General features: G+C 40.7%; 1 protein-coding gene across 1 annotated transcript in view; it reads left to right on the top strand.

The window, feature by feature from the left end:
• The first annotated feature begins 598 nt into the window (after positions 1 to 598).
• The window catches only part of RACGAP1 (Rac GTPase activating protein 1), a 30,508-nt gene continuing 7,442 nt past the window's right edge, over positions 599 to 23,664 (top strand). Inside the window, exons 1-9 of the mRNA XM_044422112.1 lie at positions 599 to 651; positions 12,996 to 13,095; positions 14,221 to 14,423; positions 16,628 to 16,758; positions 18,988 to 19,057; positions 19,331 to 19,384; positions 21,104 to 21,181; positions 22,633 to 22,750; positions 23,444 to 23,571. Of these exons, the coding sequence (XP_044278047.1) occupies positions 13,011 to 13,095; positions 14,221 to 14,423; positions 16,628 to 16,758; positions 18,988 to 19,057; positions 19,331 to 19,384; positions 21,104 to 21,181; positions 22,633 to 22,750; positions 23,444 to 23,571 (867 nt within the window). The 5' untranslated portion in view covers positions 599 to 651; positions 12,996 to 13,010. The remainder of the gene's footprint in view (positions 652 to 12,995; positions 13,096 to 14,220; positions 14,424 to 16,627; positions 16,759 to 18,987; positions 19,058 to 19,330; positions 19,385 to 21,103; positions 21,182 to 22,632; positions 22,751 to 23,443; positions 23,572 to 23,664) is intronic.

The raw sequence follows: 23,664 nt of genomic DNA, 5'->3' as shown, positions 1-23,664 counted from the left end.
TTGTTTTCGTTTGAATCGTTCATTTGCATGACACATAACTTCTACGTGCTGTTAATTCCCCCACTGTAATACAGCTATTAAAAAGAGGCCTTTTGCTCGTCCCTAAGGCAATGCCACTATTTTTCTTTCACATTAGTCTGTCTTTATGAGCATTGTCAAAAATGCCCACTAGAAGCAAATCATATATAATGAAATTTCTTCCACTTGACAAGAAAGTGTTTGCTTGCCTTTTACTTTCATGTTCCGCTCTCTTCGACTTTACTGTTTTGTACGAATTGATCGGGAAAAGGGAGGGGAGTTGCCCGGAGGTAAAATGACACAGCCTACAAGTGGCTTGGGAAGTGTGGGCAAATGGTGTGACGTAAGTTCAGCCTGCCCTTGACAAAGAAGGCGCTGTGAGCGTCCCGTTCCGAAGCCAATAACTGGAACGCTGGGGGGTGATACTAGTGAAGCCGCGGAGGTGGTGTCGTCATCCTCGGTTCCTCGTGCCAGTAGCTCAGAGCCAATCAGAACAGGCAAAGGCGCCGGGCTGTGGCGATTCAAACGGGAAGGCGGGTCTCGAAGCCGTTTCTGTCGGGGTGGTTGCCGTTGCGGGGTGCGGCGCCGCGCGCCTGTCCGGGGAAGGTACGAGAGTCTCTCACGCGGACCCGGGTAGGTAAAGCGGGGAGAGTCCCCTCCGGAGGCCATCTGGGCTTTTAGGGAGCATATTTAGACGCAAAAAGGGTGATGGGAAGTAATACATTCTCCTTGTGGCGTGGAACTAATATGATCGCTAGTATTTAATTAGTTGCAAACCCGGGGGAAGCCCCCTCCCCGGTGATGAATATCTATGGGACAAGAAAGTGGGAGCAGTTAAATTTCTGCCGTCAAATAGGCATGTGTCACTTTTTAAACATTTCGTAAAATCATCTCTAAGCATTGCAGGACAAAGGAAAATAAAAGAAAGATCTTGTCGATCAGAATATTATTAGATACCAAGAGGTGAGGTTAAAAGGATGTTTTCAAGGGAGGTTTCCCTCTCTCCATTTCGCCCGCCTGCCAGGTGCAGTGATTGAAATGTTGGGCTGGGATTAAGTATTGGGCTCAAGTCCCCATTTGGCTGTGAAGCTCTCCTGGTGTCTCTGGGCCAATTGCCGATTCTCATCCTATGCTACCTCCCAGGACTGTTGTGAGGATAAAATGGAGAGGAGGGGGAATCACATGTTGTCTTTTGGAAGAGAAAAGAGGGTGGTATAGGGATGTAATGGATAAATTTCACATACAGTGATTGTCTGGAAAGGTTATGTGAGATGTGATAGCAGGCTCTAATTTCCCCATTTTTCCTTCTTGTTTGTGTTAATAGCTAGTAGGGTGATGGAAATGTCAAATACCAGCATTGGCTCCTTTGATTTATTCAGTGCCTTCAGGAGCATGGCACTTCACACTTTGCAATGTGTATGCTGCTTCCCTGCCTTGGGGAAAGATTACAACTTAGATTTTAATGGAGAAGCAACAAAGGGACTGGAGGAAAGTAAACAAGGGACAATATGATTTTAATTGAGGCTTATTCTCAACAGGGAATGAGATCTCAAGGGTAGTGCCAAAGGCTTTACAAAAAGGATCGATTTTCAGGAAGGACATGAATGAAATGAGAGATGCAGCAGTCTGCAGCTATTCTGGGAGGGAGTTCCAGGCTTAGGGGGCAATAAGAAAGAAAGGACTGGGTCATTTAAAGAAGCAGGACACATTCAGAGAGCCATAGCAAGGGAAACTAGAAGTAAGGGGTAATGGGTAGAGATTTATTAGGACAGGCATGGCTATGCTGGCTAGGACTGGAGGGAGTTGTAGGCCAAAACATCTGTGTGAGGGAATGAGGGCATAAAGGTAACTGGGACAAAGTCACAGAAGGCTTTGAAGGTAAGCACTTTTTAAACTGAGTACAAATGAAACTGAGTAGCTAGTATAGTTACTTAGAGGGGGCTTCTGTGACCTGAGCAACAAGAGATATGAATGATTTGACCGTAGAGTTTTGCATAGAGGAGGGCAGTCAGACATGTGACAGTAGAAGTCCAAAGAGGTTAATGTTAGAGCAGATTTCCCCAACTTGGAGGTCTACAGATGTTTTGGAACATAATGTCTATTTTCCCAAGCCAGTATATTAATGGTGACTGGGGATTATAGAAGCTGTAGTTCAACAGAACTCGTGAGCTCCAATTTGGGGAAGGTTATACTACAGTAAAGTTTTCACTGCAAGGCTGGAGAGTTAAAGAGAAAGGGCCTTACTCTGCAATGTTATCCATGGAGAAGTGACTTGATGATAACAGACAGTGCAAGGAAGGAAGCAAAGATAAATCCAAGGCTTTCTGCTTGTTCATTATAGTGTATGGTAGTGCCTTTGATTCTTACAGGGAATATCGAAGAAGATAAAACCTTAAAAAGATTAAGAAGTTTGGTCTTGGATACACTAACAATGCAACATCCTACTGGAAATATCTTACAAGTAATTGGAAGTGTGGAATTGGACAGAGAAATGTCTGGATGCCATTCATGTATGGGTGCTAGTGAAAGCCATTGGATATGATGAGCTGATTCATCAATAACACACACACACACACACACACACACACACGTAAAAACATCCAGAAAAAACCTATAACATGAAGGAACTCAGAAGGGAAGAGTTAACTGTATCGAAGGCAGGAACACAGCTAAGGAAGAGATCATTATAGTGGTACCTTGGGTCACAAACTTAATCCATTCCAGGACTCTGATCGTGACCCAAATTGGTCGTGAGCCAAGTTAAATTTCCCCATAAGGTTCAATGTAAATAAGGTTAATCCGTTCTGTAACTATTTTTTAATCAGAATAATGTGAAGCAAAGTGACAAAGAACAACAAAGATCGTGGCCATCTCTCCCCCCCCCCACCCCAAGCACAAGTGTGCTGGGGGCGGGGAGAGATGGGTGCGATCGTGGGCGAGCTTGGTTGGGGGAGATGGGCGCGATCATGCTGGAGGGGAGATGGCAAGGATCTTGGTTGTGCCCGTGCAGGAAAGACGGGCATGATCTTGGCCATCTCCCCTCCGCACCCAGCATGATCACAGTCATCTCCCTACCGGGGGGCGGGGTGGGCAGCGGGGCGATGGCTGCGATTGCGGTCGCCATCAAATGCGGAGTTTACGACCTGAGTCAAAATTTTAAATGTTTGTTTGCAACCCGATTTGGTTGTGAACTCAGGTGTTCGTGAGTCGAGGTACCACTGTACTTTGCAATTTGGCAGTGAGGTGATTGTCAGTTATTTTGGTGATAGTCTACCTTCTATGCACCTCAAAATACTATTTTTTCTAGGGGTTGAACCTAGAGGAGGATTGAGACAGGAGAAGTAAATGACACACCTTAGGAATGTGGAGGCATAGGATAGAAGGAAAACTGGGTACTACTCATAGGAAACTGCAATAAAGAAAACAGTACCATAGCAGTGAGTCATCGGAGATTGATAGGTTGATTATGTGGCAGAGGAACAATAATGACAGAGCAATGGCAATCAGAAGTTGAGACAGGATAGGATCAAGGGGGTACAGGAGGTGTCAAGTATGGAAAAGTAGATTGTCAGCTTGTCAATTATGAGCTGGGGTCTCACTTTTCCTGCTTTCTTCCTGCACAATAGTAATGATTCCTTCAATATTCTCTTATGGCAAAGTCCTTGCCCTAAGGACAACAGTAATGTTTGCAACTGTTTCATTCATTATCTCATAACACTACTTTTTCCATGTCTTCAGGAGATTCATTCCTTAAGTTATTATCCTGCTGTTGGTGTCTGAGCCTCCAGGGCTGCAGGAATCTAGGAGCTGAAGAACAGGTTGCCTCCCAATAAATGCCTCTTGTATTACTGTGAGATTATGAGATAGTATTATAAGGTTAAGCTTGTGGTTGTCTCTGCTGCATTAGTATATTTAGAAACTAAGTTTTGTGCTGAAGGTTTCTGGATCATGTTTTTGGGCTTGATTTGACCTGCACAGCTAGTCAGGTGAACTCATAACTTGATTTTTGCTTTGAAGTGTTAGGTGTATTTGTTGATTTGTTTTATTCCCTATTTTAAAACATATGTACTCTCATTCACATCTTAATTACTTGAGAAACATTAATTATAAATTTGGAAGTTGCTCAAGTATTGGCATCCTTTTATTATAACTAATGAATTCTATGAAATAATGAATTTTTAGAAATAGGAAATTTTAACAGAAAAAAAGTGGGGAAATTTTTTTACACATTCCTCATGAAGATTCTCAGCCTACTTGATAGAATAAGACTTTTCAGTTGATTCTTGTTATATTTGTTTTAGAAAAGGATCTCAAGCAATAAGATAGATCAAGGTTAAGCAAATGAAATCAAGCTGCAGGGACCTACTGTGTTTTGCTAGAACCAGGTATTAACCAGCTAGTCCCAGCTGCAAAATAGATGCTGAGGCAGGCAGACTTAAGCTAAACATTAAGGAACAGCAGGGTGTCTCTTTGCACATGTTCAGTCCAGGAATTTGTGAGAGGTAACAAAACTGCATTCAGAATTCTTTTCAAGCAAAAATCCACTGCTTTGTTTTGCATAAAGTGAAACATTTCCCCACAACCTAATTAAGGAGGAAAGGGGTTTTAGCTGTGGTTATTACTAGACAATTGGAACTCAGAAACCCTTGACTGTAAATCACCCTGTGATCTACCATTAAATCCTGATCTACTTTCTGCTCACTCTTGCAATAGATACCTAATATCTTTTCAGAAAGTTTTAAAGCCCCACTCATTCTAACAAGGCAATTTTTTTTTGTCTATGAAGCTGGCACTTAAAATTTAATCTAGAAAGTACTTTCATCTGTTAGTTTTGGATTTGCTTGGTAACTGAAGAGCCTTAGAAGTTCTACAGAGGACTACACTGAGGCTTCTTCCTGCGGATGAATAGACAAACCTTTTGCTGGCACAGAAAATGTAAGTGTACTCCTGTACACAAGGAGTTTTCAGTTTCCCAGACATAATTGCAAATGTATAAGTAATGTATATGTGCCATACATAGAGTTTTAACTGCTGCACATTATGCATTAGGGCACCAACATGTATCCAGGACATGAATTTAGAGTATACAAACAGTGGGCACACATGCAAGTCAATCAAATAAAATGCTACCTGTGTGGAATCTTGTGTGTGTGTTTTAACAGTGTTGGTTTATGATCTCACAGAGCTGTAGAACTTCTCTGTGAAGATTATTGTAATTTGGAATCCAAGCTATTCAGTCACTGAGAAGTTTTTCCTATTCAGCGTTAATATGAACATTACCTACCCATCTTTGCAAGATAAAGGATCTTGCTTTGACCTTAGTAAGATGACTACCTTTGATTTACTGCTCTTTTTCATGTGTTATCTATGGCCTTTCATTTTCTTAACATTTCATTTTGTAAATCCATGAAAGCCTTGTAAATGCCATGTTTTTAGAAGAAAGATGTTCTATTAAGTAACCTTGTCTGAAGAGAATGCAGATTGCCTTCCACAAATGATTTTCCATTTCTTTGTGACAATTGCTCTCCTGTTTTTTATGTGCTCTATCTAAAATGGGATATTTTCATTTCTTATATAGTTTTCTTAATCTGAAAAGGAAGCTAGTTAATATAGGTCAGGAATATTCACTATGTGGACTGAATAATAAATATCACTGATAGGGATTTAACTGTTTTGCTTAGGGTGTAATCCTATACTCATGTGGGGGTAAACTACTGAATTTGATGAGGCTTACTTCTGTATATAAATATGTACTATATATTACACTGTATAGGGCTGTACTGTTTGTAATACTTGCTTTAAAGTTTCATACATTTTGAAAACTCCAAGCTGCCTATGCTTTGAAGAACAGGGAGAAAGAGAAGTGTTCTGAGCTTCTCACTTCCACAAATAGCAAGAAGTTCCTGGCAACCTTTTACAGAGTCCTTGTGAGCAGAATATCAAAACAGCACATTTTTTTACATTGTCTGCTTGTACTTAAATGTATAAGTTAAGCATGGGGAAGAATATATGCACCTAGCTAGTTTGGATGTCAAAACAATTTTCATTTACTCCAGAGCAACATTTCCAAATTCCCAGATTCTGTCCAATTGCTACTATTTCTCTGTAGTCCTCATCTAAGCCAGTGCAGTGAATGCAATAACGAGGAGACATCAAATACCATTGATGTTCATTTTAGCAAACCTCTTTAGTCATCAACGCTCATTAGCAGAACATCTTTCGCTATTAGCTGTATAAGAGCCTAGAGCAAAGGTATTTTCCTTCTTGACAAAATCATTTTCCTGTTATACTTGGAACAGCTTGGTCTTTCTGTGCTGTGATGTAAAAAGGTACACAGTCAGTTCTCATTGATGCAGATGTGTAGCTGGAGGGTGAGGAAAGGCCAAATCTAGTTTCTCTTAGTCTGCCTCTTACCATCAATATTCCATTCCCAGAAGCAGACTTGCTATGATATAAAAAGAGGTAGTTACCCTTGCCTGAAGATTTGGAGAACTGTTAATGACTTAGGATTAAAGTATATTGAGGGACTTGAACTGTGATGACTTCTGAGGCAGCAGTAGTAGAGGAGAGAAAGGAATGAGTTAGTTGGTGAAAAGCAACTGCTGGTTTTGTACAGGGGAAAAATGTGGAAGTTGAAGATTTAAGGTGGTGCCCTGGTACCCTCCAGATGTGCTGGGATGTAATTCTCAGTACCCCAGACAATATGGCGAGTTAAAGAAGGTAGGATCAAGGTTTATTGAGGGATTTGAAACAGACTTCTAACACCTGGGCAATATTATTTCTTGCCTAATGGTTTGGTAATGTATCTAAATTTAACATATAGACAGAAATTATAGCTTATGCTTTTCTTATTGCATGATACTGTGTGACTAGAGATTGGTAGCATTCATTTATCATGAAAAATGTAATTGTGTCATTCTGTTTGAGAGGGATAGAGAGGAAACAGTCATTCAAAGAGCCACTCTTCCTGCAGAGATGAAAGCAGCTTGTTTCCTGCCTTCCCTCTTGTACCTATATTTCAGTTCCTGCTATAAATTGTTAAGATATAGATAGTTAAGATTTTTGATAAAGTGGATGCCATTGCTGTCAGTTGCCTACTGGAAGTACTTACCTCTCCTGATTGTTCAAGAGGTTGAAACAAGCTGTTATCCATGACTGACTGTAATTTTAAATAGCAAACAGAACTTACCCCCACTTCAATAGGTGTAGGAGGTTTGGGCCTGGTTCATACGTGCTAAGCTCCCTGAAGAAAGCAGTGCAAGAACTCACATGTGTACAGTTTCCCATCAGTCATTTCTGCAAACATGGTGGGTAAAGTATAGCCTACTGGCTCATGTACATCGCTGCCAGGAAGCTGTGTGGTCCCTTCAGCTTACAAAATTTGCTCCCTGGCCATACTGTAGAAAATTGTAGTTTGTGAAACAGGCCTTAGTTGTTATACCCCCACTGGAGGAATCCTCCTCCTCAGAAGAGCTGTTGCTCCCAAAAACCAAGAGACTGCGGACAGCCACTGTCATCAAGCCAGAGGAGCCTGAGCAGACCGGGGATATGACTGCAGGTGTCTCCCGGTCAGTTGGGGACTCTGCCTCTGAGGCCATGGAAGAACAGCCCCCTGGCCCCCAGGAACAGTGTTGCATCAAGGTGGAAGAGGGCTGGCTTGCAAAGAAGGGCTCCTTAGGAGAAAGCAACTCCTTGTGAGTAGCACTCTGGCTGGAAAGCTCTACTGACCTACAGCTGAGCCCTGGTGCAACTCAGCTAGTTCTGGGCAGAAAGCCTTCAGTGTCTGTCTGGCCAAAGCTGAAAATGACCGTATTCTTTCAGCACCATATCTTCTACCTTGTCTCCCAGACCTTGCCCTGTGGCTGACACCTGAAGCACCTGAGCCCTGGGAACCCTACTTGAGCTGGCTTCTGCAGCCTATAATATTTCTGACTGCCTAACTCAGTTTGACCTTTGCCCGTTATCTTTTGACCACTCCTGCTTTAACGTGACACCTCCAACAGGCTGAAACCCTTGTGCTTGAACATTTGCAGTTTTGTTATGTTGCTACTGGATCGTCCCTTCACTCAGAGTCTGCTTCAGTCAAAGCAGGACAGTTGCTGGCAAAGGTGCAGAACTTGTGGTGTGAAGGTAGTTCTTCATTTCAGCCTGAGGCCCCCCATTTTTCTCATCTCTAACCCTGCCCTCCACAGAGCTCAGGCCAACATTTATGGCAGGAGCACATTTTATAATTGGGACAACCCTTGAGTCTTCTACCATCTAGATTCCGATTGTAGATTATGCAGCTTCATCCCCCTCAGGTCTGCTCCCAAGGGGCCGGGGGTGGAGTATTATTGATAGCTTTCTCATAGTCAGTGCAGCGGAGGATGGATGTCTCCGTCTGGAGTGGCTAACTGCTGTTCTTCCAGAGAAATCCCCCCATGAGCAGAGCAATTGTTTCCACTGATGTTTTCTTACATTAAAGCATTAATGAATATACTATGTCTCTTTGTACGACCATATTTTTAGTAAAGATACATATAATTGTTTGCATTTTGGTACAAAGCCAATGGTTTGGGTCTATTGTTACTCTGAAAAATCACTTCTTGAGCAGATTTTTTACAAGCGTAGACAAAAGTTTCTACTTATGAAGGTAAACTTCAGTAGCTTGTTCTAAAATTCCTGAAAATGCCACTTGTATTTTAACAATGCAATCCCATACATGTTTGAACAGAAGAAAGTCCTGCAACAGCCAACCTTCCCCTGCCACCATTGCTAACTGAGGTGTGCTGAGAATTGTAGGATATTTCCTGTCTAAGCATGGGATGTGCTCTAATTTCTTTATAATGTAGCTTGTCCTTCCTCCAAGGCGCTTAGAATGCCACACATAGTTCCCAGCTTTCTTTGCTCATCACAACAATCCTGTAGGTTTGGTTATGTGGGGAGATATGGTGATTGACTCAAGATCACTGTGCAAGATTCTTGTCTGAGATTGAGATCTTCCAATTTGTCAATGCTTTTAACCACTGTTCATTACTGGCCCTTTTTTTATTCAATTAGAGCTGCTTGTCAGAAATCACAACTTTTTCTTCTGCTATTCCACAGTAGACTACCGCATATGTAGCGAACACCAGGAATGATTTTCTTCTTCATGATTATTGTTGCTAATGAAAAGGAAGGTGGAATAAGCAGGAAGAGAAAAATGGGCAGAACTTCCAAGGGAAGTCTCATACCATGCAGCTTTTTCAGCATTCATAATTTTCAATGTAGAATTAATGCTAAAGTGCACTTGCTCAGAATACTTTTTTGTATAATGCACTTGAAATGTTTTTCTGTGGCCTTCTAGCTGCAAAGGTGATGTGTTGTCCGCAATAGATGCCAAGAATGTGGTACATTGTAAAGCATCAGCCTCTACTTGCTGGTAATTTATTACCCACAATTCCCATACACATTTTCAGCAGCTATGTGGATTGAAGAAGCAATTTCAGCACTGCTGAAATAGCAGTTTCTTCTTTAATCACTACTATGATGTCACTGGTTCTTTTTGCTTGGGAAATATGCTGACCCTGTCATGGTTTTCTAAAGACACTTTCAATAGGAGCAGTAGCTTGCTGAAATAAAAATTTAACCCTTAGTCCAATAGTGTTCCAAAAATACAGCTTTTATATTATGGATTGAATGTTATGCTAATTTTAGGTTTGATTTAAATCAGAGTAATTTTTTTCCATCTATTTATTTTTATAGATAAAGAAAAAGTAACATGAAAAAGAAAGATACCAGGGGACCTTACACAAAAATTACATACAGTGCTAAGTGCAGGAAATTACACAAAAAGTCAGTAATTATTATGCTATCATTTTTATATTTTTGACTTAATAATACTTGGTTATTACAAAAAAGCTTTAACATGGGGCGCAAGTAAATAATAATGCATCTTATAACATATCCACAAACCCACCAGCAATTAGTAATCGATTTTCCCTTTTTTCCCATATAAAACAATATGAATCAGAGTAATTTCAATCAATGAAAAGAAAAACCCAAGTTGATTTATGTCTACTCTTCCCAATCTATTGTTTCCTCTTATTTTTTATTTGCTAGCCAGTTGTTTATATGGTTAAAACATGTTGATTTCAGTCAGTGAGGGAGTAGTGGAGGTAGAAAGGGGTTAGCTTCTGCCTAGATCAGGGGTCGGCAACCTTAAACACTCAAAGAGCCATTTGGACCTGTTTCCCACAGAAAATAAAACACTGGGAGCCACAAAACCCTTTTGACATCTAAAATGAAGATAACACTGCATATATAGTTTTTTACCTTTATGCTATGTATAAAAAACTATAGTGTGTTGCATTTATGAAATCAGTGAACTGCTACAGGGAAAACAATTTTTTATTTCTGCATGCAACAAAAATATTTTGAACTCCAAAAAGAAAAAAAAAGACGCTGGGTTGAAGATTACTTTCAGATAAAATACTCCATGTCTATTTGAGTCCTCCTTGTATTTATGAAATAAAAAGTCAAACTTAAATTATGATTTTTGCTCAGATCAACCTTCTGCATCAGTTCTGAAATGGCTTTTTTTCTCTCATCTCCATCCGGATATTTTTCAGCAAAGGCTGTGTGTTTATTCTGGAAATGTCTTGCAACATTCGACTTTTTGTTATTCGCCAATTTTTCACTACATATTAAGCATATTGGTAAACCAGTCTCGTCAGCAGTGAAAGCAAATGAATCTGCCCACGTATCATTAAATGTTCTGTTTTCTTCTGAAACTTTTCTTTTCTTGGATTTATCCATGGTTGGCCTACCGGGGGTCCAAAAGCTCAATAAATCGCGTGCCAGCGGGTGTTGCACATTGGTGGTTGTGATGCATATTTTGAGCGATGGAGCCACAGCAGAGGGATGAAAGAGCCACATGCGGCTCCAGAGCCGCAGGTTGCTGACCCCTGGTCTAGATAGAAAGCCCAAAATACAAACAAACTTCTTTTGGAAGAACCCCCTCAGAGGCCTTTGACTCTGCTGTCTCCAGAAGTGCAAGGTGTTAAGTCTCTAATCCTTCCTTTCCTAGAACGATCAGTTCTTAACCAAGTAAGACAGGGACCACCAACCAGGTGCTTGGCCAGAGCCATGTTGCCACTTTTAGGACCAAATGAGCCAAAGCCCTGCCATAATGAGGTTGCAGACATCCTGAAACTGACAAGAACAGTTAAGATGGGCATCCTGATCTGATCAGGAAACTTGCGTTGTTTCTCACCCACTTTTCATATACTATATGTCTTCCCTGAGCTCCTGCTCCTTTTGTCCCTGGTCTTAATCCATTCAACCCTTTGTTTATTTTATCATCTGCCTCTTCTAAACTGCCTTCCTGTTGTATATTGGTGTTATGTGCTGTCAAGTCATCTTTGACCTATGGCAGCTGATGAATGAAAGCCCTCCAAAAGTCCTGCCCACAACAGCTCCTCGGCTCTTCTGAGTTCAAGACTGGCATTCTTTTTTGGTTCAGTCCATCTGATTTTTGGTCTTTTCTTTTGTTTTCTGCCAATATGAATAATATACTACCAAAATATCCTGTACATAATCCTTCTGAAGCCCCTTCTAGGCTACTTCCCTGCCACATGTATTTCCCAGTGCCCCTGTGTTCACTGGCTCTTGATACTACCTAGTACAGAAGGAAACATTCCTCCACTGACCATGTTGGCTTTCCTGCACCTCCCTACTTGTGTTCTCACAGTGGTCCAAAAGAGGGAGATGGCTCCAATCTGCCTCTGGCCCATTTGCTCTTTTTCTGTAGGGCAAGCCAACTGTTACTTACCAAGAAAGGATGATTCAGAAGCTTAGTAGTACTAGTAAATACTTTCCATAATAACATGCATAGGCTGTTGTAATGTATAATGCTAAACATCAAGTCGGATATTTTCCCCATGCCCTAGACCATGGGTCCTCAAACTACGGCCCAGGGGCCGGATCTGGCCCGCCATGCCCATTTATCCGGCCCGCAATGCCCATTTGGACCCACCACACGTGTGCCGCTGCCCACCTTGCCCTGTGCGCAGGGAGGCAGCGGTTTGCTTGCTCGGAGAAAACGATTTCCAAGCAAGCAAGCCGCTGCCTCCTGCACCCATCTCATGGCGCGTGCCTGCCCTCGCCTCACCTCACCTCACCATGCACCTCGCCCCCGCCTCAGTGCGCGCACCCACACAGCCCACCCCCTCGCCGGCTCACGCACACCGCCAACACCCCCTTTCCAGCCCCTGCCCAGCACCAGCAGCTTTCAGCTGGCCCCCTGGTGGAAAAAATTGAAGATCCCTGCTGTAGACTTTTATGTCAAATGAAAGTCTGCTTTTCTAATGTGGTTCTTCAAGTGTTATGAATTCAGTTATGAGATACTAAGATAGACTTCCAACAGGACTGTATTCAGATTTTGTTTTAAACCTGAGATATTCGGTATAATGTTTCATTTTTTAAAGCTGACTTGAAAGAAATCCATTATTTAAAATTCATCTATTCTGTGGAATAAATTGCCTTTTCTTCAGAACTCTGCACTCAATGCATATTTTTCCAAGGCCTTTTTCTTAACTTTTGAAACCTAATTGCCATCTGTATCACAGTTTAAGTGTGTCTCTCAGCATCTGCTCACATTCATCTCTCACTAGCTTTAAATTTTGTGAACTGCTCAGAGAGCTTTAGCCATTGGGCTGTATAAAAATGTAATATATAAAGAAATAAAGCACTTTATCCACTGATGCTGCTGAATAAATAAAACATATTGCAAGTTGTCTGTCTTTGCTAAGATATGGCTGGAGATACTGATGTCTTTTTGTGCCACCCAAATCTTTTTACATTCTATATATTGAATCTGTAAAGTAATACAAAAGGTGTGTTATTCAGCTATCCGTTTGCCTGCCAACAGCAATATCTGCAATGTTGTGTTTATTCCTGAGTTTTAGACTTAATCTTGCTGGCAGGAATTGTTGTGTCTAATCTTTGAATTATTTCAGTTTCTTAGCATAGCAATGGAGACTACAGTGCTGAATATTCGGAATCTTTTTGACCAACTCATGCGCCAAGCAGAAATTCTGAATGAAGGCAATGAACTCCGTAAGTTGTCACCCTTTGTTAGACTTCATGCACATGACTAATGTGAAGGATAAAAAGCCCTTGTATCATATTTGAAGGCCTCTTCCTGCTCTGTAATTCAAGGGCTTGGTGAGGGTGAGCTTGTTCAAATTCCTTATATTACCCAGTCACCATGTGTTCACTGATTCTGGAAGCTTGATTATTGGGGTGGATGTCTTCTGTAGAAAACCAATCTGCATACCAGCTAGCCAGGTTTGTGCAGTGTGGTTTCTAGGCAACAGTGCAGCACATGTGGCTAAAACATTAAGGTTCCAGTAGTTACTTTATTCCATCTATTGCCTCAGGGACATGATATTACATTGCCAGGCACTCCTGTGGGTCTCCAAGAGCCCAAAACACGTCTGTGCAGAATCAGAGTAAGGGCATCCATACATAATGAGGGTGGTGGAGAACACTGGCTGGAGGCAGGTTTGTCCAATCTCCTGTAAATGTAGCTTTGCAGGGTGGAACATTTATATTCCCCTTAGGGCAGTGTTAAGAAGCTAAAGGAAATTGGCTTTTTCTTTTTAAATCAATATTTGTATAATTATCTAGCTGAATAGAATTGCTGACCCAGACATCTGTAATACTAATCTGCATCTACTGAAGCATATTACAGCAGTTCCATGTAATTTTTGCTTTTGAATGTCTTCTGGTGTGCTAATCTGTGACTAAAATAATCACTAAAATAATCTGTTCTCAAGTTAATTATAGATGTTGGTTCATTCTTGGGTGTGACAGTTGTCAGCAAGTTCATATTTTATTTAAATTGATTTAATCCCATGCTTGTCCTCTAACATATCATATCATTAATATGATATCAGACTGAGTAGCCTAACAGAAAGCCTTGATCTGGATAATGGGGGATACTAGCTCATAGAATAAACAATGCATGTTTACTCAAATTAAGTCCCAGCTGGACTTAAATGGGGCAAGTGCTCATAGGATAAATGCTTAAGGCTAGGTTTTCCTTCTGAACCAACCATAACTAGGTTGGCCAACATTTCTCAATTGTACATTTGTCCTGAAAACATATTTAAGAAGGAAATGCTGAAGGTCATTAGGGAGGTAACCCAACATCAGTGGATTACAATGTGTTCTTCCCAGAATTTATCCAGCTGGCCAAGAACTTTGAAGAATTCAGGAGAAAGTGGCAGAAAATGGATCATGAGGTGGCCAGGTACAAAGACCTTCTGATGAAAACAGAAACTGAGCGTAGTGCCCTGGATGTGAAGCTGAAACATGCGCGAAACCAAGTGGATGTGGAGATCAAACGAAGGCAGAGAGCTGAAGCAGAATGTGAAAAACTGGTACGCATAAATTTGCTTCAGCTTTTCTTAACAAAGTAGAGCGCTGGGTTTCAAATAAGGACACAAGGGCTTCTCTGAACTCCCTTCCATCAGCATGGCCTTCAATGCTGCCCTCTTCTGCTTCTAAGATTGCATTTTTCTAGGACTCATAAACAACATACTTCAGCACTGAAAATGTGCTTTTTGTCTCAGCTGCTAAGCTCATTGCAGTTCAGAGGGATGTGATTAGTTGATCACTATGAGCACTGATCATGTACCTATCTAGTATCTCCTATAATGAATGATGCCTTCCCTCTCTCTCTCCACCATTATTCATGCTATGTTATGACCTCCAGTACTCAGACTGGAAGCAGAAATATGGGCCAGTGCTTATAACACAATCTTACGCATGTTTATTCCTAAGTTAGTCACACTGGCCTTATTGTTGGGCATATGTACATAGGATTGTAACCACAGGATAAAATTCTGAGTTCAGACTTTTCTTCTAAACCATGTTCTCAATAGGTAGGTTAGTTTATAGCTGTGAAAGCATTCACCACTAATGTACATGGGGAAATTATTAAAAACTGGTGGTGAGTTCCATAGACTCAAGCCTCAAAGGTTTTGTTTATGTTTGAAGAAAATATAGGTAAGATAACAGGCACTCTCCATGGGGGGTTGTGACAGTGGTGAGGAAATCTACATTCTTTCTCTCCTGTGGGTGTTAGAACATTGACTACTATAACATCTAACTGGAACAAGCCACAAACAAGACTCTATAGAACACAACCCAAACTATCAAGAATGTACACAAAATATGAAACAATGGCTCTAGTCATGTGTTGGGAAACTAAGCATGACTTAGAGGATCCCTAAATGTCCATTGGTAAAATATACATTAAATTAAGTATTTTGAAAAAGGTATAGAAATAAAAACTACACTGGGAAAGTTATGTAGAGAGGATTAAAAAAAATCTTGTGTCTTCAGAATGCCCAAATGTTTTACATCTCTCGTGTTTCTATAAAAGGCTTCCTGATGCATACTGTTTAGAAAACATTTTGTGGAAGAAAAGGCTAGAAAGCAATATAGACGCACCTGGTCTTAAGCATCTTATTCATTCTAAAAGACAGTATTTTGCAGAACTAGGAATAACTAATGCTGCTCCTTCCCACCACCCCCACTGTCAGAAATAAGCCTGCTTGGCATGATCAGACAGTCCCCAGTGACTGTTGGCTTTCTTTTGACAGGTGGAAAACCAATTCCTTTGCTTCTGCTGAAGGAGATTTGAGGCAAAGGCTTCTTCAGTGCTATTAAGACATTACTTTTGAGTCTGCCTTGGGATGGGTTACTCTAACACATAGCTGCTGTTATTTAGTTATTAGGTGGTGTCATATTGTCTCCAACTTACGGCGACCCTGTGAATGAATGCCCTCCAAAATGTCCTGTGCTTGACAAGCTTAACAGGCTGGTATTATGAATCGAAGGCAGGGAAACAAGTATGACGTGAACTGATGTTCTCTTCAAAGTTCCCAAAGTGATCTGAACCATGCATCATCGTAGCTGAGTGACCTCTTGCCTGATAAGTTAGGATAGGGAGGTTTTATCTTCTTTACAATTCATTCTCTTGAGGTACAGTCCAAATTCATCCAACTGTCCACTGTCCTGTTTCTCTTCTATACTGCTCTCTTTCCTTGGTTGCTGTCTGTCACTGGGCTTTAATGCAAAGCTGAGAAATTGTGGAAAGTCCTACTTTGCTGCAAGTCAAGCTTAAATCAGTCTTCTTGTAACAAAAAGTAATCTTCTCAGCCTCTTTCTGCATTGTTCATTTTTGGCCATTTGATGAAGGTCCAATTAAAAAAAAAAAGTTTAATTCCCCTCCACCATTCCAATTATTTTTTCCAAGGTCATATGATGGAAACTATTGTAATTTGCCATAACAGCAAATAGGTAAAATAGGTAAGATGCCAACCAATTGCTCTGTGGTGCAAATAAATACATTTGGAGCACCTTATCTTTTTACATTGGCTAGCAAGGAGTTCCATCTCAAACTTTTTTCTGCTACTTTAAACTAAGCTGATACTTTCACTTACAAGACTGGTGTGCATCCCTCTATAAATATTGATATGCCAGTCATGTAGCAGTTTTCTTCAGAAGACTTTGTATATTATGGGTTGTCTGTCATAAATGTAAAGCAAGACTACTTTTGATGTTTTTGAACTTGTAGGAGCGACAGATCCAGTTGATCAGAGAGCTTCTCATGTGTGATTCATCAGGCAGTATTCAACTGAGTGAAGAACAGAAGTCTGCATTGGCTTTCCTAAACAGGCCTCAAACTTCCATTGGGGGGAACAAAAGGTAAATTTGTCGGATAATACCTTGATGTAGGGGTATATCTTTAACAGCTTGGGTTGCAAAGGTAGTAGATTGCCTACTTGCTTTTCTTTCAGTGGCTAGAGAATATTTTTCCAATATTTTTGATAAGTCTTGTTCAGAGTCAAAATGTAAATATCCAGATTCATATTCACTGGAGGTAAGTTGCCACCCTAACACTATTTTAGTGTGGTCCTATATTAATTGCATCTAAAATATAATTGTTATTGAAAGCTTTCAAGAATCATGTGGCATGGGTTGCCAGATGTTCCCTTATAGTTCATGGTGAGTTGGCAATCTAAAAGCTCTGGCACTCAGTATGCAGAACGCCCAGTATTACTAGATTACTTAGATGCTAATTTTCACAATATCAGAGCTCTAAGAAGTGCTCAGTATGGCTGTAAGAAAGAGAAGTGTAAAACTGTGTCCCTTTGTCTAGAACAATTTTCATGTACTTCAATTATACTTAGAGCCCTATTGCCTGTTGAAAAAAGTAATTATCCTCTGTAGCAGCACTAACCTGAATGGCAGTAACTGTGTTTCTACATCAGTAACATCTTTAAAGGGAAGAATGCTGGTTCAGGAATATATTTTTCAGCAAACTTGATCCAAAGTGTAGTATGTACTTTTTTGTCTGACAAAGGGTTATTTGAACTGAATCCAGCTTTAGTAAACCCCTGGAGGGTTTCTTTTATAGTATTATGCAGAGGTTTCTGCTCTGTGCCTCAGAAATCAAACAAGTTTAACACTTAGGAACTGGAAGGGATAACTGAGAAAGACACTAATTTGAAGAGTGCTTCAATCAGTATTTATGCATTGCACAGAATATAACATTACATGCTCACACTCACAATGCTGCACTGAGTTGCAGCTAGATAGGCCTTGTATCAGAAGTAGAGATGTGTGAGGAATACGGTTTGGGTGTGAGAATCTGTTGGATTTCCTCAGCTCATCTCCCTGGACTCCAGCCTCTCTCCCCTAAGTCTGCCTTGTGCTGAGTATTTGCATGGGCATCTGGCAGGAAGCAAATTCAAGTGGTTCTGCCTCTGCACATGTGACTTGCAGGCTCTGTGTACTTCGCACAAAGAAGCTGCTAGCATTCCTAAGTGCTCACAAACGATCTCAGCCCCCCTTGCTTTCTAGCCAAAGCTGAGTATGGAAAGAAGGCCAGAGAGCACAAGAGAGCTGGATTGTGGCCTGATCCTTGCAACAGGAATCAACAGCAATATTTTTGTAAACAAGCTCTTTGAATACATAGAGACTCTTAGAAGAGCTGCCCTTTAATGGAATGATGAACAGCCCTTATTATGTGGACCCAAATGATGTTTAAGGGAACTGGGAAAAGAAATGTTGAATGTTGGTACTTGCTACAGAAAGCAGAAATACCTAGTGCAAGAAAGGCAAATATAGTTATGCTTTGTGCAAGAAGCTCCCTGATCCATCCTACAGCCAGAAAGCACATGTCTGATTAAATTAACTCTCTCTCTGTGATTCAGGTTTTTGAACTTGTTTCCCTTACGAACAGGATATGTGTAGTCCTACATATGTCTAGTTGCATGCACACATGTGCTATACCAAAATAACCCAAAATCTTGAGAATAGAATAGATTGAACCAGTGTTTCCCAGCCTGGTGGCCTCCAGATGTGTTTTGCCTACAGTTCTCACAATCCCCTGCCAGTATGGCCCCATTGGGTGGGGATGATGGGATTTGTAGTCTAAACTGGGAAAGACTGGCTTATACCAGTATGTGTTTTTTTATGTCTTACAGTCTCTCACAAGAAACCAGTTGTAGCAAAGATATGGGGAATGAAAGGAAGAAAAGACATGCCATTGGAAATACATACATTGTTAATTAATTCTATGTCCTGTTGGTTCTTAAGAGATTGTTTGAAACATGCTCAGTGGTTTCCTGTAGAAACTAGGGGGGTTAAAGTGCTTAATTTTGGCTGTTTATACACTCATTGCTTGTAAAAGTGAAATGCCTGCATTCCAATTTCTACGCCAAGTATCACATCTCTTGTTCATAGAGCAAAAGTACACTAGGATAGAATGCATACAGTCTTATGCATTTGCTTTCCCATTCTTTTTAGTAGGTTCTGCTTGAATTCAAAAGCTAAGTAACTGGACTAATCATCATAAAGATCTAATGAAGGCAGAATCTGAAACTGAATGTTATGTGCATATGTGTGATTTTTAACCATTTTTATTTTCAGACTGTCAACAATAGATGAATCTGGTTCAAATTTATCCGACATCAGTTTTGACAAGACCGATGAATCACTGGTAATGTAACTCTGATCTGACTTCACTTCATATGCTATCTTAGAATGATGTGGAAGTAAGATCCCATGTTAGGAGACGTGTTAATCATGTGAATTGTTCTCAATTTGGTTGTATTTTAGTATTAATTTTTCTGCTCCCAAATGCCACTTTATATAGCCTAGCAGGTTGAAAGATTGATACTTTAGTAATATAGATGGATGATAAAAATGTACAAAAATCAAATTCATATTTGCTCTTTGCATGATGCTTATCAAATGATTTTCTCTTCTCCAGGATTGGGATTCCACATTGGTAAAGACTCGCAGATTGAAGAAAAGAGAGAAAAGGGTATGTATGTTTCCCCCCTTTACTAACTTGCATGGTCTTATGTGAAGTGGTGGTTTCAGGTATTTTTGAATTCCTTTATGTATATTGCAGTGCATTTCATATGGGTCATTGTGGTATCAAGTGGCCACTAGCTGTAAATGATCAAACTAGCAAATATTTTGCACACCACTTGAGCATGTACACTTTAAAATGTGCATTCATTGTCTTATTTATTTATTTATTTATTTATTTATTTCATTTTAATGAAATAACTAAAAGCTGAAGCTCTCTTGTCTGTCTCAGGTGTCCAACACAAAGTACAGACACCCAAGGCCTACACTCAACTGAACTGGAAGCCTGGAAAGGGAGATTATATTCCTCTAGATTGTGGCTATCCCTCTCCCCAGCCTTCGAGTTAATGTTGGTGCTGTGTCAAGTGCCAGGAGGGCACAGTCAAGAAAGAGTAGCCCCTCCCAGCTCATCCACCCAGGTCTCAGTGATTCAAAGCAGGTCAGCCCCCTCATCCACAACAAGTCATGGATGAGGGAGGTCTTATTCTGGGCTTGACCTGGCATTCAGCAGCACAAGATCCAAGGGCAGGCTGGTACGGCTGCCAGGAATCCTCCAGCAGGGGGAAAAACAAGAATAGGGGATAGCTGTGAGATATCTAACCTCTATTCTTCTCAGCTGACTTGTTGATCCCACAACACCTCCCCCTACCCTTTGCGTACCAAAGTTACCCAGACACATAATTAAAATGGCTAAGATAGAAACAGTAAAAACAAACCAGCTGCTACATTTCTAAACTAATCCATTGCAGCTGCTATGAGACTCGCCTCACACTGCCCCACAGCAGTCCTGAAGCGTCACTGAATGGGCAATGCCCTTTTGCACCACTCCACAGCTGCTGCCCAAGGCCTTGGTCTTATTTCCCTCAAGTAGCTGCTGGTGGTGACAGCCCCACCTCTGGAGCACAGATGCTGATTCTTTCTTCAGTTGGAGATCTTCCAGTAAAAAACTTGTAACCCCATATGCCAGTAGGACAAGTAGCATTGTACTACATTGTACTACCTTTCATGGTGGTGTTACATTGTACCGCCAACCTGGTGGCCTTCAGAGGCATTTGAACCACAACTCCCAGAATTCCCATGCAATAGGGCCGTTGAGTGGGAATTCTGGGTGTTGCAGTCCAAACGTCCAAAGCACAAGGATGTGGAAGGCTGATTTAAAGTCACTTAAATTTCAAGGTGTGTTCCACCTAAATTGCTTGTTTCAAATCTGGAATAGGGTTCAAATGTTCAGTTCTTTGTACTAGGCCTTGAAACTGAACAGGGCAGTTCTGACAAGTCAGCTTTATGATGTCTGAGATGGAAGTTATAATTTGCACTTAGTTTTGCTTATAGCTAATAGTACAGTTGAAATTTTAAATTCTGTTTCACATATTACAAAAAAGATACAAGGGGAGATTCTAAGTTTAGAGGTATTTTTTTTCTCTGTCTGCTCCCACCTTTTTCCCACTTTCATCTGGTTACTAGGTAAGGCATGCAAGGAACAAGAAAGAATGCCTTTGAAAAAGGTTGCACTACAAATGCTTACTAGATTATTCAAGAATATCACATCCCTTGTAGATACGAAAATGAGATAGCATTTAGCATCTGAGCACTCAGAATTTACTTGACTTTTTCCAATAATTCCATAATGTTCTGACTTAAAACACATCCTACAAATATTTTTTTACAGCGCTCATCCAGACAGTTTATAGAAGGCCCACCTGGTCCTTTAAAGAAAACGCGTTCCATTGGCTCTACTGCAGACCAAGTATGTGCTTTTGCTAAAATTATATTCATTTTTGACAGACCTTTCTTACATTTTAGAGATCATGTGTCATTGGGTGGGTGGGGTTGAGGTTAGGAACTTATCCTTTTTATTACTTAGGGTTGATCAACATGTCAGTATTTACAAAAAGAAAGGCATAGATGACTGCTTCCACATACCCAAGCTGTGAGCTGTGCTAATGCTGTTTGCCATGATCATATGGGAAATTTAATCTTGGTGCAGATGTATCCATTCTATGATGGGAATCTAGCTCAATTAGCATTTCTGTTCCTTTTTAGAGGATGTGGCAAGTTATGTGTGAACATCTCAGGAACTCATGGAGCGAGTCTTCCATAAAGGATCCTGTTGAAGTTCAACTATCATAACTACATGAGAAAATCCATGCTGGTTCAGACCAAAATCTATCTAGTCTGTACAAATGGTGGCAAACCAGCTGCCCACAGGATCCCTCAAGCAGGATGGGTGTAAAACTTCTAGCTGCTCAAGCTCCTCAGCTACTGCTGTATGCAGGGATGCCATCCCTAATAAAGGAGGTGACCAATAGTCAGAAAAGCTAGTAGCCACTGATAGCCTCCTCCCTCGTGAATCTGTCCAATCCCTCCTTAGAGCCATTCAGACTGGTGGCCATTGTCACTACTGTGGCAGTGAATTCCATAGTTTAACTATAAGTTAAGAAGTACTTCCTTTTATCTCTCCTGAACTTTCACCAATTAGCTTCATGAGATGCCCTAGGTTCTAGTATTATGGGACAGGGACAAAAATGTATTTATTTATTTATTAAAACATTTCTATGCCGCCCCTTGCCGAAGCCTCCTCTACTTTCCTCTACTTTCTCTGAATCCTGCATAATTTGAATGCCTTTATCATGTATCCCATACTGCAGTGATTCCTTGACAACTTAAATTATTATTTATTGTAATACACCCAATTTTTCTTCCAGAAAAGTTCAGGGAGTGTGGTGTGGAGGGCATAGTGGTCCTCCATCAAGACACTACCCATAACTGCTTCACATCAACATAGCACAATATTGTGTACTTCCTGACCTTTAGGTTGGTCCATGTTTTCTATGCACATTTTGTGAATGACTTACATATTCTGGTCTTGGACAATCCTGTAAGTGGTAAAAGTTGAGTCTGAGGGCAGTTGCTTGTCAAGGAGGACTATTTGCCTACACATCTTTTCATTTCAGTAGTCTGGTTGGAAGGTAATATGTGAATACCAAGCATCCTGCTACATTCCAGCCACTTTCTTCTCAGGTTCACCAAGGATGCCCTCAGTTTGAAGCCAGGATTTGTGCTTCACGACATGTTGAGTAGGTTCTTGGTACTCGAGGCTGTGTTCATTTCAAATGGATTGCAGGTTGCATATGTTCAGCAAGAGAGAGCACCTTCATTTCATCTGCAGCTGCTAATCTCTTTGATCCTTCATTTTAGGGAAATGAATCGATAGTTGCAAAAACAACCCTCATGGTACCTAATGATGGAGGCCCTATTGAAGCAATCTCCACCATTGAAACTATACCTTGCTACGTTGGAAACCGCAGAAAGGCAGGTAAGTGTGTGCTTGCAGATTATTACTTAAGCTTCAAACTTAAACTACTGTGACTTCCTTATAACCACAGCCTTTAAGCAATATTTGTCTGTAGCTGTACAGATGCTGATACAAATGAGCGTTATTTTCTGTGATTTTGCACTTCAGAGGAAGTTCTTGGTGATTGAAAATGGCAACATGCATCTGAATTGTGTTTGAAATTGATTATGACTTAGCTAGGAGCAGACTTTTCTTTTTCTTCCCTTATACCACATAGTTTTACTCATTTTCAGTCTCTTGCCCTCTTTTATTTTATAAGAGAAAAGGGGGAAGACACACTCCTGGAATATTTTATCTGTTCTGCTTAAATCCATCCCACACATATGTTTCTATTTCTACTCTAATAAGGATTAGGGAGGTACACTGAAAGCTGACTGCCAAATATCCCTCTCTCTGAAGTCTGAGCTTCTGTGCTGGGAAAAGGATATAACAGTAACCCTTTCATTTTTTTCCCAAAAGTCATCCCTTCATTATTTTAATACTAAAATGGGAAAAGAGACAAAATTGGATATTCCCAAACTCACCTTTCAAGTTGCATTAAGAGTTGTAACTTAAGTGAGAAATTGTATATTCACTAGTTTAAATTGGGTGTGCCTACTGCCAGTTTGAATCTTATATCAAATCTATGAAATGACTGTCTTTTTTCTACCCAAGGCATTCTACAGCCTTGGAACAGTGACTCAAGCTTGGGAAGCAGAAAGCTGGGAAGCAGATCTGAAACAGACGGATTAAGCACTCCAGGGAGCGCTGGGATCAAACTCCATGAATTTGTATCAAAAACGGTGAGTGAGCAGGCCGTGATGAACCTGTCCAAATTCCTCTATGTTGCGGGCTGGGCTTGCTAATGCTAGCTGGGTTAGCATTTTCTAGGCCTA

This window comes from Varanus komodoensis, unplaced genomic scaffold (genome assembly GCF_004798865.1).
Source record: "Varanus komodoensis strain SLA01 unplaced genomic scaffold, ASM479886v1 scaffold12, whole genome shotgun sequence".
Lineage (NCBI taxonomy): Eukaryota > Metazoa > Chordata > Lepidosauria > Squamata > Varanidae > Varanus > Varanus komodoensis.
This window is presented reverse-complemented; position numbering and strand designations above follow the sequence as displayed.